General features: G+C 38.9%; 1 protein-coding gene across 2 annotated transcripts; it reads left to right on the forward strand.

Moving 5' to 3' along the window:
* Nucleotides 1–2,250: 2,250 nt before the first annotated feature.
* Nucleotides 2,251–11,161, forward strand: arf2b (ARF GTPase 2b). Of its 2 annotated transcripts, none has more exons than XM_004565919.6 (5): nt 2,251–2,370; nt 3,469–3,626; nt 4,427–4,537; nt 6,940–7,064; nt 9,200–11,161. In XM_004565919.6, exons 2-5 carry the CDS (start codon nt 3,479–3,481, stop codon nt 9,359–9,361), a joined length of 546 nt encoding a protein of 181 aa, XP_004565976.1. In that variant the 5' UTR covers nt 2,251–2,370; nt 3,469–3,478; the 3' UTR covers nt 9,362–11,161. The 2 variants fall into 2 exon arrangements, with proteins under 2 accessions (XP_004565976.1, XP_076743851.1); XM_076887736.1 differs by lacking the exon at nt 2,251–2,370 and adding an exon at nt 3,271–3,330.
* The last annotated feature ends 2,845 nt before the right edge of the window (nt 11,162–14,006 follow it).

Raw genomic sequence — 14,006 nt, forward strand, 5'->3', positions numbered from 1 at the left:
ATAAAAACAGATGCTGTTAAACACGTGAGGCTCTTACATATGACCAGGAAGGTGTATGAAAACGGTCGCCTCAGCCTGATCCTGTTCATTCATTAATTGTAATATAGGTATTGATCTTATACAAATTGTTTTTGTACAGTATAAACTGTATTTGATAAATATCAAATATAAAAATGTTTCTGTCTGGGCATGAAATATACAATTTTGTATTATTTGTATTTGAAATAGTTCAGCTAGAGGTTCCCACTGAAGAGAGATTCATGTTATTAAATGAAAGTAACTGTACATGCGACACTCTTTATGACTATAGCAACTAGCTGGCTAACCTTGGCTTGCTTCTCATTGACATCAATGGCAAAAGTGCCATAAACCCAGACCAGTGCTTGCTTTTTGTCCTTGTGTGGTGTTAACTGTTTGTTGACATTGCTAATTAACAGACTTTCTACCCTAAGGTTAGCTGATGATCTCACTGTTAATGCTGTGAACAGAAGAGTGGTATTCAGACAAGGTTCACATGAACAAGCACAGCCATCTTTAAACTTTTTGTGGAAAATTCAAACTGACTCACTGATGTAAAGGTCACTACAAAGTCCCATTTTTTAGTTATGTTACAAACCCTTTAAACTACGAATAAAAGATGCTCAATAATTTATTATTAGACTTTTTTTTAATGTATTGCTACTGTAAGGCCCACAAAGTGTAAAAAGATATATGCTTCAGAAAGTGTAGTTGACGTGGAAGTGCCTTAAATATGCATTCTTTCTAATGACCAGCAGGGGGCGACTCCTTTGAATGCAAACACACTTCCTGAAGTTTTTCCTTCCTTGATCTGTGCCCTCAGTAAAGTCTTAGCTGGTTGTGCTATGTGCTTATGAGCACAATCAGCTAATTTTAAGTCATACTGAAAAACAACATGAAGTTTCCTCTTTGGCTCATGACTTGTTAATCATAAGATGGCAATCGTTGGCCTGTGGTGTCCACTTTTTTCAAAATACCAAGATGGCAACAGTAAAAACAAAACACTCATCTTGAGTCACCAGCGCTTCACTAGCCAATGGGTGATTACGATGACTACACCCATCTTTTATATACAGTCTACAATAAGGCCTCACATTTCCAGCTTGGTGCTTGAGGAATGTGAAGCTTCTGAGTTTTCTTTAAACATTCCTCCAATAGCAAACACAGCCAATAATAATTGCAGACATCAGGTGCTGTTAACTGCTGACAAGTGTGATTAATTACCATTCTAAAAGTTAAACCATAAATGATTAAAGACAGTGGTTGTGAGACTTGCAGACAATGAATTTATTCATGATAGCCTGCAGCCTTGGACTAATCATATAATAGATAAATGCTAGCATTTCTGTGTCAGCAATTTGAATTAACACAATTAAAATAAGTCAGGATCTAAAAAGAAATGTCAGGATGTCTCTTCAATAGAGTCCACAGGAAGGATTTCACTGGTTCAAGTCTTCAAAAAAAATGCAATTAATCAGATTATGAAGAACGAGATGGACAGTAAGGCCTAAAAGTTGGGATCAGCCAGGATCTTGAGTCCCGGCATGGAAAAACGGGCCTCTAAACAAATAAATGTTAGAACTCTCCACCTCTCTCACACAATTGGAAAGAGTGCTGGAGAGGCCTTCGGTGACCCCAGTGATCACTAGGTTTTACTCAGAAAATGTGCTTAAAAGTAAAAGCAAATTAAACATCCATAAAGATGAAAAACGATCAAAAAGTAAATCAAAATGACCACAAGCAAACATAGAGGAAAAACAATAAACTAGAAACAGATTTTTCTAATGTTGTGTTTCTGTGTTTTGTTTTTTTGACTCCCTATAGTCCTTGTGTTTATGTGTGGATTTTTTTATTTATTGGTGTCTTTTTAGGGTTATTTATGTTTATTCATGGCCCCATGTACTTGTTGGGGATCTCATGGATCGTTTCCGCTTGACTTGTATGCTTTTTTGCATGTCTTTGTGGTTATTCATGTCATTTAATCGTTATTATCATTATTTGTCTCTTTTGTGGCCAATTTCTGTTTCCCTGTAGTCATTTCTCGTCGATTAAAAAAGGGGAAAAAACAGAAAAACTATGAGGGCCCGGTTCTCAGTGTCTGAAACTTGAATAAACTTGTCTACGGCTCACTTCCTCGACATTTTGTACACTGTGCGCACAGGGCTCTGCCGACACGCTGATTGGACCGCGGCGTCATCTGGGCGGGTTATCCGTTACACCATGCGTGCTACGATTGGACGCGGTATGAGAGTGGGAAGTGGCCGTACGCCGGTGTCTCCCTGGTTGCGCAAGACGCCATTTTGGGGTGACAGTGAGAGATAACGGAAAGATCGAGAAGCTGTCGTTTTAAAGGTAATAACCCACATAAACTCGCTTGTGTTTTGCCTGTAACGCCATTTATTGTACGGCGATTGTCGCGCGGTACCAGCGATTCGATTTAGTTTCGCCTGAGCATGACGTCACGAGGTTCTTTCTCAACTGTGACGCGGCATTTAGCTAACGGCTGTTAGCTTAGCGAGCTACCGTGTATCAGCTCTTTTAATGTTCACGCCACAGAAACCAGGCCTCAGTTTTCCAGGTGGATTTCGTAGCAGGTCGTCGTTATATGTATTAATAATATATGCTGTAACCGGCAGTGGTCTTTAGACCGTTGACGAACGGTGTCGCCTGTTCGTCGCAAGTTAGCATATGCTAGGAAAACTAGCTATCTAGCTGAAGCATCCGCCCTTAGTGAAGCGAACTGTATCCTGTTTCGAGTGCTGGTAATCAGGTAAAGAGACCAGAAAACTTCAGACTTCTCACAGAAAATCTGCGCGTTCACATAGCAGAACGTTTCAGCCTTTATTGACACGTACTGATATGAACTTTAACATTAACTTAGCTTGACCTTATAGTTGAAAGCTAGCGTCTTGTGACGGCTCACTCGTACAGGAACATTATCCTAACCTGCTATTGCAGAGTTTTCTAGCTGGAACAGGCCTCTCTTATCTTTTCATCAGTTAGCTATTCGCTTTATCCATGGTTGTACAGCTTAGCCTCAGGATATGCGATTTTTCTGCTGTTAAATAATTGACACATAGGCAGTTTTAACACTTCTGTAGTGTAGAAGTTAATGGCTAATATGGACGGCCAGAGTTAGCTCTTAACTTAGAGTCGTAGACGAAAGCCTCAATCATTCGTTTGTGTAAACATTTAACTTGTTCTCCTCCGTGTGTCACACAATGTACCTCTTTTTTTCGACTAAATATACAGCTGTCATCGAACTGCTCTAATGTGGTGTGCCTCTACGAACTGACTAACGATAAAACGACGGTAAATCAGTCCAGATGTCAGCTGTTTTCTCTATGATACATTTTCCCTGTGTTCACTTCCTCTCACCATACTGCACTGAAACCGATTAACAGCAGACCTTACACTGTCTTAACCCTGTCTCTGTCTCTGCTTTGACAGCTTCATCACCATGGGGAATGTATTTGCAAGCTTATTCAAAGGCCTGTTTGGCAAAAAAGAGATGAGGATTCTAATGGTGGGGCTGGATGCGGCTGGAAAAACAACTATCCTATATAAACTCAAACTCGGAGAGATAGTCACCACCATTCCCACCATTGGTATGAACATTTACATCTATCACTCCAGTGTCATTGTAAAGAAGCTGTATTTTTAGACTGCTATGAGAAGATTGTAAGTTGTTAGTTATTTCCCATTGTTATTTGAGAGGACAAAAAAAATCCTGTTCAGCAGATCTTCAGGTCTTTTAAACATTTGACTGTTAATTTGTTTTAATTACTAGGGATACACTGTTACGGAACTTAGGGCTATGAATAATATATCTACTTTTTTTTTTTTATTGCAATTTACTTCTTACTTTGTTTCAGGGGAAGTAATTAAATCATAATTAAAATTAACTGATCTATTTTAAAGTCTTTAACCAGGAGTGATGTAATAAATATTGGCCACAAAGGCAGGTGAATGCCATTACCAGTCAACAGGGTGACCAATCATTTTGTAGCTTTAAGCAGTTATGGTAATTTTTGATTAGTGTGGGTTTTTTTTTTTTGGGTTTTTTTTTTGTTTGTTTTTTTGCGAGGGTCCAAGTTTACTGTGTTTTGGTCTACAGCAGCCAGATGTTTCCTTATGTCCGATTTTTGGGACATTTCATTTTAACAATGGTTTAACAAAGAATAAGTGATAAAATGAGAGTAACTGAAGACCTTTTTTTGATTAAAATGCAGTCAGGAAATGTTGACTTTAAAAATAAAAAAGTCATATTAGGAACAAACAGTGGAAAAAAAAAATATGTAGAAATCTTTACCTGCGTGTAGTGTTTGCTATCGAGTGGTCCAAAGCCTTTTAGTGACTCATCTATGTTTCCTCTCCTTCTTTTTCTTTTTTTTTTTCCTTTTTCCAGGTTTTAATGTTGAAACTGTAGAATACAAGAACATCAGCTTCACAGTTTGGGATGTGGGCGGTCAGGACAAAATCAGGCCGCTGTGGCGCCACTACTTCCAGAACACTCAAGGTGAGGTGAAAGGGGGGGTGTGCAGTGGCATTATCTTAGCTGGCAGTTGTGTCAGTGAGCATTACTGCCCGTAGGTGGCCTCGTTGGTGCATAGAGGATATTAAAGAGACCAATGACTCACATGCCATTGTTCCATTCTCAAAGGGCGTATTGTGTGACTCCTCTACTGTTTCCTGATGTGTAACTCATCAAAATATATAGCCTATGCTGTCTTGTGTTTGCCAGTCATGATCCGGCTTGTAAGCAAACTTAAGTTGAACATTTTGTGGTATCTTTAATCTGCAGAAATTTAATGTGATTGAAGCCACCTTATTTGCTGCACTGCCATCAGTGCTCCTGTGGTTTCCCTGCATGCATTAGATGAACATCACCTTCCACATACTGAGCACCCAAGTGTGAAACTAAATGTGTCAATCATTTCAGTGATGATCTAAGACGCAGCATCATTTAACAAACAGCATGTCTGACTACAGAATTTTCTTCTACAGCAAACAAGGAAAGTTGTGTTTGGGTTAGAGTGCCGAGTATTGGTTAATGATTTCGTGATTAAGGTGACAGAAAATCTTTCTTTCCATCATTTTTCCAGGCAAAAAGATTAAGGCTCTATGCAAAATTAGGCCTGTGGACCATCTCAATCTAGTCTGTCCTTAATGGTCTAGCCTTTCCCCAAGAAATGTTAAAAACAAACAAACAAAAAAAAGTAAAAACACATGATACTTCATTTTTTTTATGATGACCTGTTATATCTTCACTCTAATGGTAAAGTTCTTAGCATGCAAGTGGCTTTTTTGACAATCTAACAGAAAATTCTGTTTAAAGTATGGCCCTGTTCTTACATTATCTAAGTCAGTATTGTCTTCTGGGGGCGTGGGGGGGGGGAGCTGCCCATCACTGTTTTAGGTTTTTAACACTGACTGTTTTTACCCTGTAGAGACGTAATTTTCTCTGTCAAATGTGTCATGGTGCTGTGATGCCCTTAATGCTCAGACAAAGTTATTGTATTACAACTGAAATGCTTAGAATATCTAAAAATTGAAATAGTCTCTATCAGTTCTGTCAAAAACATAATGAAAATGGCCATTCTGAATTATAGCTTGATATCTTTATCCCGACATGAAGAGAAAGTCCAAACAGTGATAAATCTCAGTCAGGCCTCCACATTTATGACGTCTTTCTGTCCGAACATCTTGAGTTAAAATGAGTTTGTACAACTTTGTAATAATTAGTAAACATGAGTAGAAAGTTGCTGGTTGGTGTTGTGTGAAATGTTCCCAAGTTACTGCTTCGCTGTTAGCTTCCTCTGCACTATGAGAAACAGAGAACTGAATAGTTCAGACCATATAGCGGATTTTTGTCTCTGATATCTGATCCAGGTTCTGTAGATAGAATTAACCCAATATCTAACCAAAATATCAGATTGGCGTTAACCTAAAAAATGCGTAATTATCTATCGCTTAAGGTAATAAAGAATCAACCCTCAAAGCCAAGAAAAACCAGCATTCCTGTTCTTGATCATGATCCCTCAGCTGAACACCAGCTGAGTCTCAAGAATCCTAAATTTCAGGCAAACTGACCAAATTAACAGCATCACTGTGTCTTGTAGATATTCCTTTCATTTTTGTGCCCTTCACATCTTCACAGAGTCTGTAATGTAACAGGTCAGTGAGGCTGCATACAGATTCTAGCTTCACAAACAAATAGTATCTCAGTTATAGACCGGAGCTGAGCATGTGATCACGTCGTCCCCTGTTACATGAATATAAAAACATCCTGTTTGTACATTCGGTGAGCTGTGGGTATGATGAAACATTTCCTCAAACAAGCTGGCATACAGATCAGGAAGTGTGCTTCAGCCATAGGACATCTAACAAAATGACCTCAGTTTTCTTGGCTTTGTCTTTATTTTTTGTGTTAAATTTGAAGCAGGAAAACATCATTCAACACTGTTGTACTTTCATCCATCCATTCGTGTCATGAAGCTTTTTTTTTTTTTATACGGTCATTAAACTGTCGGTTGTCTCAAAATACAGCTTTCACATGATCTATGACAACTGAAAATGATTTGGCAGCTTTAAGTCATAAATTAATCTGTACTGAACTTAACAAATGACTGATGTGTTTAACAGCTTCTGGATTTAATATATTCTCACAGTCAGCAGACCTGCAGCTGCCAAATCACAAATTATTACTCATACTTTTTTTTTTTTTTAATGCCTCCTGGCCATTAATAAATGGCCAGGAGAGCTGGTCCAGACTGAATTATTACTGGAACAGAGTCAGAGCTTTTTATCTGGGACAATAGAGCACGTATTGTAACCAGAATATAAATGAAGACATGTTTCTGCATTTTTTTTTTTTTTTTATGCTGTGTATTTTTTATTTTTTATTTTTTTTGTATGCAGGGCTCATCTTCGTGGTGGACAGCAACGACAGGGAGAGGGTGAACGAGGCGAGGGAGGAACTGTCCAGAATGCTTGCTGAGGACGAACTCAGAGACGCCGTGCTGCTTGTTTTTGCAAATAAACAGGTGAGTTTGCGTTTCAGACACACGTAGAGCCAAGAAAGGAAATGAGCCTCAAATTTACTTCTCAATTGGTTTGGATGAAAAAGCTTTCAGATATAAAGATCAAGACTTTATTTGTACAGGACCTTTCTTTAATTAAAAAAAAAAAAGAAGCCTCTGCTGGTTCAGAGGCAGAAATACAAGTATCAAAATGGTGTGAACTTCCACCTTAAATGTTTCCCTGTCGGGGATTTATATACTTTGAGATAGGACTGGGGAGCGTGTAGCTAGCCGTGTTAATGTGGGCAGGCAGAAATATCAGGCGGCCATATTGTGGGAGACAAAATCCATAAATTGGTGCATCCTGCTACTAACCTGAAGGTTGCTGGTTTGAGGCCCTGTACTTGACTCCTGGCAAAAATAAGCCAAAAACAATAACCTGACAAAACTAATATTTAAAAAACGAATGCAGTCCATATGTAGAAGCTATTTCATTTTTATTTTTTTACAATGAAGAACAGCTGTCACTGCAGGATCAACATCTGCACATTGATTCTCTATTCTGAAACCTGCCCTGCGGTAGGTCACATGTATTGAGAAGAAAAAGAAAGCATTGATTAGATAAGGAGCTTTGTTAAATGTTAGGCTGCTGTTGGGAAGCATTTAAGTAACAAAGTGTTGCAGGTTACCTTTGTGGTGGCCATCTTGTTTTCCCAGTAAAGAGGAAGCCTGCCTCAATTGCAGCTCTTTTATAGGCCAGTCTGTATTAAGAAGGTGTGTCTTGAGAGTATTTAAAGGGAGCAGGAAATGGATTGGGAGCCATTTTGAGAAGTTGCTGTCTGCATGTGCATGATGTTGGAAAGAGATAATAAAACAATTACTTTAATTAAAATAGAGTGAAGTCTGATGTTTCCCTCACCGCCCCTCACTGTGTAACAGCTGCTCATTCATTTTCTTTGTCAGAACTCTGTCAGTCAAGAAAAATGCAAATGATGATAAATCTCAGACAGATTTAATAGAAGTAACACCTTTTTTTTTCCTCCCTAAATGAACCGTGACTAAAACCACTACAAACCACTTTGTTACTGATCTGTTGAAATCTTAAATGTGCTAACCAATAGACCTAACCACAGACATCAGTGACAGCGGAGAAAAACCAACAGGATATCGTCTCATCTACCTATCAGAACAGGTCATACGTTTGTTTCGGCAGGTTCCTCAGTTCATGTAGATTCCAATGTTCATCTGGTGTTTTGTGTCTGCATGCTCTGTGTCAAGTTCACACCTTTGAAGCTTGGCTGTGTTCAGTTAGCAGGGGGTTCTGTTCAAAATCTTGCAGAGAGGCTGTTGTTGGTCCGTCTTTGCAGACTTTCTGGTCTGTGTGCAGATTTTAGCACAGTATAAGTACAGGATGTGAGGGAACCAACAATTGATTAAATACAAAACTTTCCATTGCTTCTGGCAGGTGTGCACACTTTCATGAGGGTTTGAGCATGTTCAAGGCCTCAAAAATGGAATTCATTACTATTAATTATACTACTATAATAATACTATTAATAACGGCAGCATAATAAAACTTGTATTAATATAAAGTAGTGTATTAATAGATCCCTATAGTAAAATAATAAAATCCAAATGTAAATATTAATAGAAATATGAAATTTAAATCAGTATTACGACTACTACTAAGGATCATTCAGTAAATGAATAATAAATGAGCCTTAGCACATTCAGTGTTCAGGCTGTTGTGAAAACAACTCCCATGATCTGTCACCGCATTATGACATCACTAGATGTTTATTGGCCCCCACCATCATCTATTCTGGATAACCCTCCTCTCTGACTCTGAGAATGATAAAAATAAGATTATTTAATATCACCTGAAACAAATGACTTATACTCAAACTCAGCAGGAAAGTTTTACTGAGAGCCGATCCCCAAACACTTGTATTGGACTGGAAGTTTTTTTTTGTCCTCCCCTCAGCCACTGCTGTAGCCCCCTAGTGGCCATTAAAGAGAGTGCATGATTAAGGCACTTTCACATTGGCTGAATTGTTCAGAAGCTTTTCTACTGTTGATGGAAGCTTGTGGGATTTTTGGTTCAGATGGTTAAAAATGGTTAGAACTGCATCATAACTGGCTCTTTCCTCTCCCTCTAGGATCTCCCCAACGCCATGAACGCTGCAGAGATCACAGACAAGCTGGGCCTGCACGCCCTCCGCCAGCGCAGCTGGTACATCCAGGCCACCTGTGCCACCAGCGGAGACGGCTTGTATGAGGGCCTCGACTGGCTCTCCAACCAGCTGAAGAACCAGAAATGATCCATTCCAGCAGTTTTGAATTATTATTTTTTCGTTTGTTTGTTTGTTGTTTATTTTTTTTCTGTTTCGACACAGCGGCAGCACCGGATTCAGGCCCCCCTCTGCGCCCCTCTAACTCCTCTGCCCTGGCTCTTTCTTTCAACGCCTTCCTCCTGCTTTCTCTTCCTCCTCGTCCGTACTCTTGGGGCTCTAGCCTGTGCTGCTTGTGTGTGTGCGTGTGGCTGTGGGTGTGTATGCCTGTGTGGATGTGTGGGTGTGAAGGCGTCTCTGTGTATGCTGGCTGGGATCGGGAGTAACCCTGGCGTGCCTTTTACACACCTCCTGTGGAATCAGCAGTCTGGTTTTCAAGCTCTCTCTCTCTCTCTCTCTCTCTCTCTCTCTCTCTCTCTCTCTCTCTCTCTCTCTCTCTCTCTCTCTCTCTCTCTCTCTGCCCTGCTCGGCCTACCCCCCTCCTCATCTAATCTGTCTTGCACGGCCCCCCCCCCCCACCATGACCCTGTTCTGCCCCGCCCTTACTCTTCAGAGGAAGCACGGTTTTCATACGGCAAAGAAAGAGCAAGGGTGCAACCCCCCACTCCTCCCTGTAGAATATATCTATGTTGACTAGAAATGCCCCCCTCCCTCCCACCTTCAGTGCTTAGGTGTTCATTTTAATCTGATTTTTGAGACCTCAAACCCACCAAGAGATTCAGTAAATTGCATCTTAACCTGTATCAGGTCGAAGCAAATGGAAAAAAAAAAACAAAAAATGGAAAATTTAAAAAAAAAAAAAGTAAGAAAAGAGAAAATCCCATCCTTGATCATTCTGGTGTCATCTGAAAATCATGCTGTTTGTTTTATTAATATTATTATTATATTGGAATATAAAAGATTATTCTTAGCAATGGTTCTCCAGTGAACACTACCTTTCTCCCCTCCCACCACTAAGTGAGAGCGTGAAGCACAAAAGAAGAGAAAATTAAAAAATTAAACTCTACGAGAATATGCAATTCTTGACTTTGGGTTGCTGGCGTTTAAATCCTGGGATTAAATTAGGATTTTCCTTTTTCTTTTTTCTTTTCTTTTCTTTTCTTTTCTTTTTTTTTTTTTTGGAGATGACCTTCAGTGTTTCCATGCCAGATACAAGGTGTTGGACATTTCGCACACTTCAGACTGAGGCAGGTGTCCTAATACATTCACAGGCGTCACATGTTATTCCTTTAAAGAGATGTTACATTTTTTTTTTTTCTGTAACTAGTTTTAGCATTTCTATTTGTACTTTGACTGCTGAACCAAATGCATTTGAGCAGTATGACAAATCCTGTATATGGAAGTAGAAAGTGCATCCTCGAGGGCCTCAGACGAGTTTTTTTCTTCTCACCAACGGTTGGCACATTTATTTTGAAAGTCTGAAAGCATCCAGCTGTGTGTGATCTTTTTTTTTTTTTTTTTTTTTTTTTTTTTTTTTTTTCCCTTCCTGGTCGGGATGAAGGATTGGCACCAAAAAAAAAAACAAACCATGATAAAAAATAAAATAATGAAGGCTCTCTATAACTGTGAACGGTCCAGACGTCTGGGTGTTTACAGGCAGAAAGACCAACACAGTAAGTACTCTGTCGGAGGCTCGTCGGCGAGCTGGAAGGACTTGGTGGTAGACCTGTTGAGGGGAATGGGTGTGCAGTTAGCTGGTCGTCCTCAGTGTTGAACCATGGGGGTTAGAGCTGGCACTTCTGTCAAGAATGATTGTAAATCTGTAAGTTCCCCTATAAACTGTTTCTGTGGGGATTTCCTGAACACATTAATAAACATGATTTGATCCAACAGCTGTTGGAGAGGCTTTTTATTTTCTCATGTGTTACAGTAGTGGATCTTTGCATTAAACAAGGTTGTAATAATGATGCAATCCCTGTGAAAGTTCAGGCCTTAGATGGCGCCCAAATCTGGTCAGCTTTGTTTTTTTTGTCCACATGGTTCACAGTGTGGTGGTGCACACTACTAGTGTTTAACAAGCAGGAGATCCAGAGAAGGGATGCAAATCCCTTGGAATTTTTTTCTCCAGGAAGGGTGTTTGGTGGGTTTTTTTGTTTTGTTTTTTAAATGTGGAGCTACTCAGATGACTTGCTCAACATTTTTCTGGTGGTTTTATGGGCACAATTATTCATTTCAAGTCATACTAAGTAAAAACAAAGCTCATTTTTTGAGTTATGCTGATTATTACAGTTAGGAGGATAAACCACACTATGCTCGATGGCTAACCTTTTCAGTTGTCATAAAGCGAGGAAATATCCATAGAGGCCAAAACCTTTTTGCAAACGAGTTTGTTTTTGCTGTCAAATTAAACGTTTTAATATGGGGTCTATGGAGGTAAGGATGAGTTGCAATGCAGGCAATCTATTCTCCAAAGTTAAATTTCACCTAATTTAAATATTTATGTAAAGTAGGAGTGATTGATATATTTTATCTAAAACATATGACTCTGCAAACTGAAGGTGATGTTATGCTGTCAAAATGTGTTGATGACTGTACAGAGGAGGGTTCCTGTCATTGATGCAAAATAAAGGAAACGCGTCTTAATATTAATTCATTCAGTTCGGCTCTCCTGGCTCTCCATATAGTAAAAACGTCTGTCTGCTGAAGTGGCTGCTGGCTGCAGAAACACTAACCAGGAAAAGAAAGATATACTAGGTTGTTTTCTCTTCAGGACAGCGTTTCTGTTCCTGTTGGGTTTACTCAGACGCACTTCTTAAAATTTTCTTTCGCCAGCACAAAGTCTGCGTTTGACTGAACTGTGGGAATTCTTAATCTATCAGGAAATAACAGCAAACCTTTCTAAAAGAGAAGAGAAAAAGATTTAATAAATTAAGTTGCTGCATTCATGATGTGAAATTACTGTGAAGGCACAGGTTTGCATAATTACCTTGCAGAGGCAGAAGTGTTTCCTTTAAGTTTAAACATGAATTTGTTTATGAAATTTTAACTTTGATTGTTGAATGTCTTCTTTAAACTGTTTCTTGCTCTGACAGCAGTCTGTAAAAATGTAACCAGGACTAAACTGCTGGTTAAACTTTGAACAGAAAACTCCAGCCTCCAGATTTAACCTCTAGGTGGAGACAAACATACACAGTCACGTACATGCAGGCCTACTGCAGACTAGAGTTCCAGTCTGAGTGAGAATGAAACTATAAAATAGAAGCTATTGGTCATAAGTAAGGCAGAAAAAGCATTTTGGTGTCTGGTAAAAACAAACAAGCAAAAAACAAAGTTTTTATTAGTTTATATGAAACACAAAAAAGGCCCAGATTGTTCATTTTTATTCACTATTAAATTTCAGATGTTAAAATATCAAAATAATAAAAACTAAAGTGCCCAAATCTGTTTTTTTTTCTAGCCAGTTATTTTCTTGACTAAATTGTGAGATAATTTATTCATATATATTTTTTTTAAAAAGTTCAACTTTGATAAATGAAGCAAAAATACTACTTTAAAATATAAAAGCCTTGTATATGCAGTAAATGAAAATAAATCAATCCTGAAACTGCTGGATGAAGTTGGATGGAACCTTTAAACCAGGGGTCCCCAATCCCAGTCCATGAGGGCCGGTGTCCCTGCAGATTTTAGATGTGTCCTTGATCCATCACAGCTGATTTAAATTGATAAATTGCCTTCTCAACATGTCTTGAAGTTCTCCAGAGGCCTGGTAATGAACTAATCATGTGATTCAGGTGAGAGATCTAAAACCTGCAGGGACACTGGCCCTCGTGGACTGGGATTGGGGACCCCTGCTTTAAACAGTAAAGGCAGCCAATCAGTGACTTTTAATATTAAACCAGCAAAGATTTCTGGTTCCCGCGTGGACAAAGAAGGCCACGTTTTCTTGCTCTTCTAGTTGGGCCTCTGCTCTAAGAAGATTAAAGAGACTTTTCTGGCATACAATTAATGCAAAAAGATGCAAAATAGCTACAGATAAACAGATGCAATGCAAACACAACGACACTCAAAAGTGACCACAAAATTATCCAAGCTAACTATAGTGCTACAAAGAGCTACTTAGAGACACAAAAAACTGCATAGAGCTATAAACGAGCCAAAAAAGGTGCAGAATAACTAAAGTAATGCAAAGCAACAAAACCTGGGTTACACAACTGCATGCAAAATGAGCAGAGAGATGCAAAAAGCAGACACAAAGTAAGGCAGAGCAGACAAAAAGGCCCAAATGATCACAAAGTGACACGAGGATAAAAATATCACAATGAGACAGAAAGAGAGAAAATAATAACAAAACTGATGCAAAGTGATTTAAAACGATATAAAAATGCAGAGATGATACAAAACATCTCCATAGAGATGGAAAATTCTCAAAACAGATACAAAATACTTAAAATAAAAAAATGAGACCTCACAACTGGGATGCACAGAGGCACAAATAACCACAAAGTGACAGGGTACGGGAAAGATGCATAAAGGAAGTAAAACTAGACGTGGAAAAACTGCAGAGACACTCCCAAGGGACGTGTGAAATAAGTAAAACTATAGTAAAACAAGAGGCTCTGGATGCAAAATGACCATTTGATCTATGAATCATGGGTAAAACTACCCATCAAAAGAGATTTCTCCTCAAATTCTTTCCTTTTACCTGAGTCCACCCTGCTTTACTGGCTCAGAATAT

Source organism: Maylandia zebra, linkage group LG8 (genome assembly GCF_041146795.1).
Source record: "Maylandia zebra isolate NMK-2024a linkage group LG8, Mzebra_GT3a, whole genome shotgun sequence".
Taxonomy (NCBI): Eukaryota; Metazoa; Chordata; class Actinopteri; order Cichliformes; family Cichlidae; genus Maylandia; species Maylandia zebra.

Coding starts and splice junctions, on each gene's coding strand:
- arf2b (XM_004565919.6), top strand. CDS start 3,479: ATGGGGAATGTATTTGCAAGCTTATTCAAAGGCCTGTTTGGCAAAAAA. Junction 3,627..4,426: donor CACCACCATTCCCACCATTG/GTATGAACATTT, acceptor TCCTTTTTCCAG/GTTTTAATGTTGAAACTGTA. Junction 4,538..6,939: donor CTACTTCCAGAACACTCAAG/GTGAGGTGAAAG, acceptor TTTTGTATGCAG/GGCTCATCTTCGTGGTGGAC.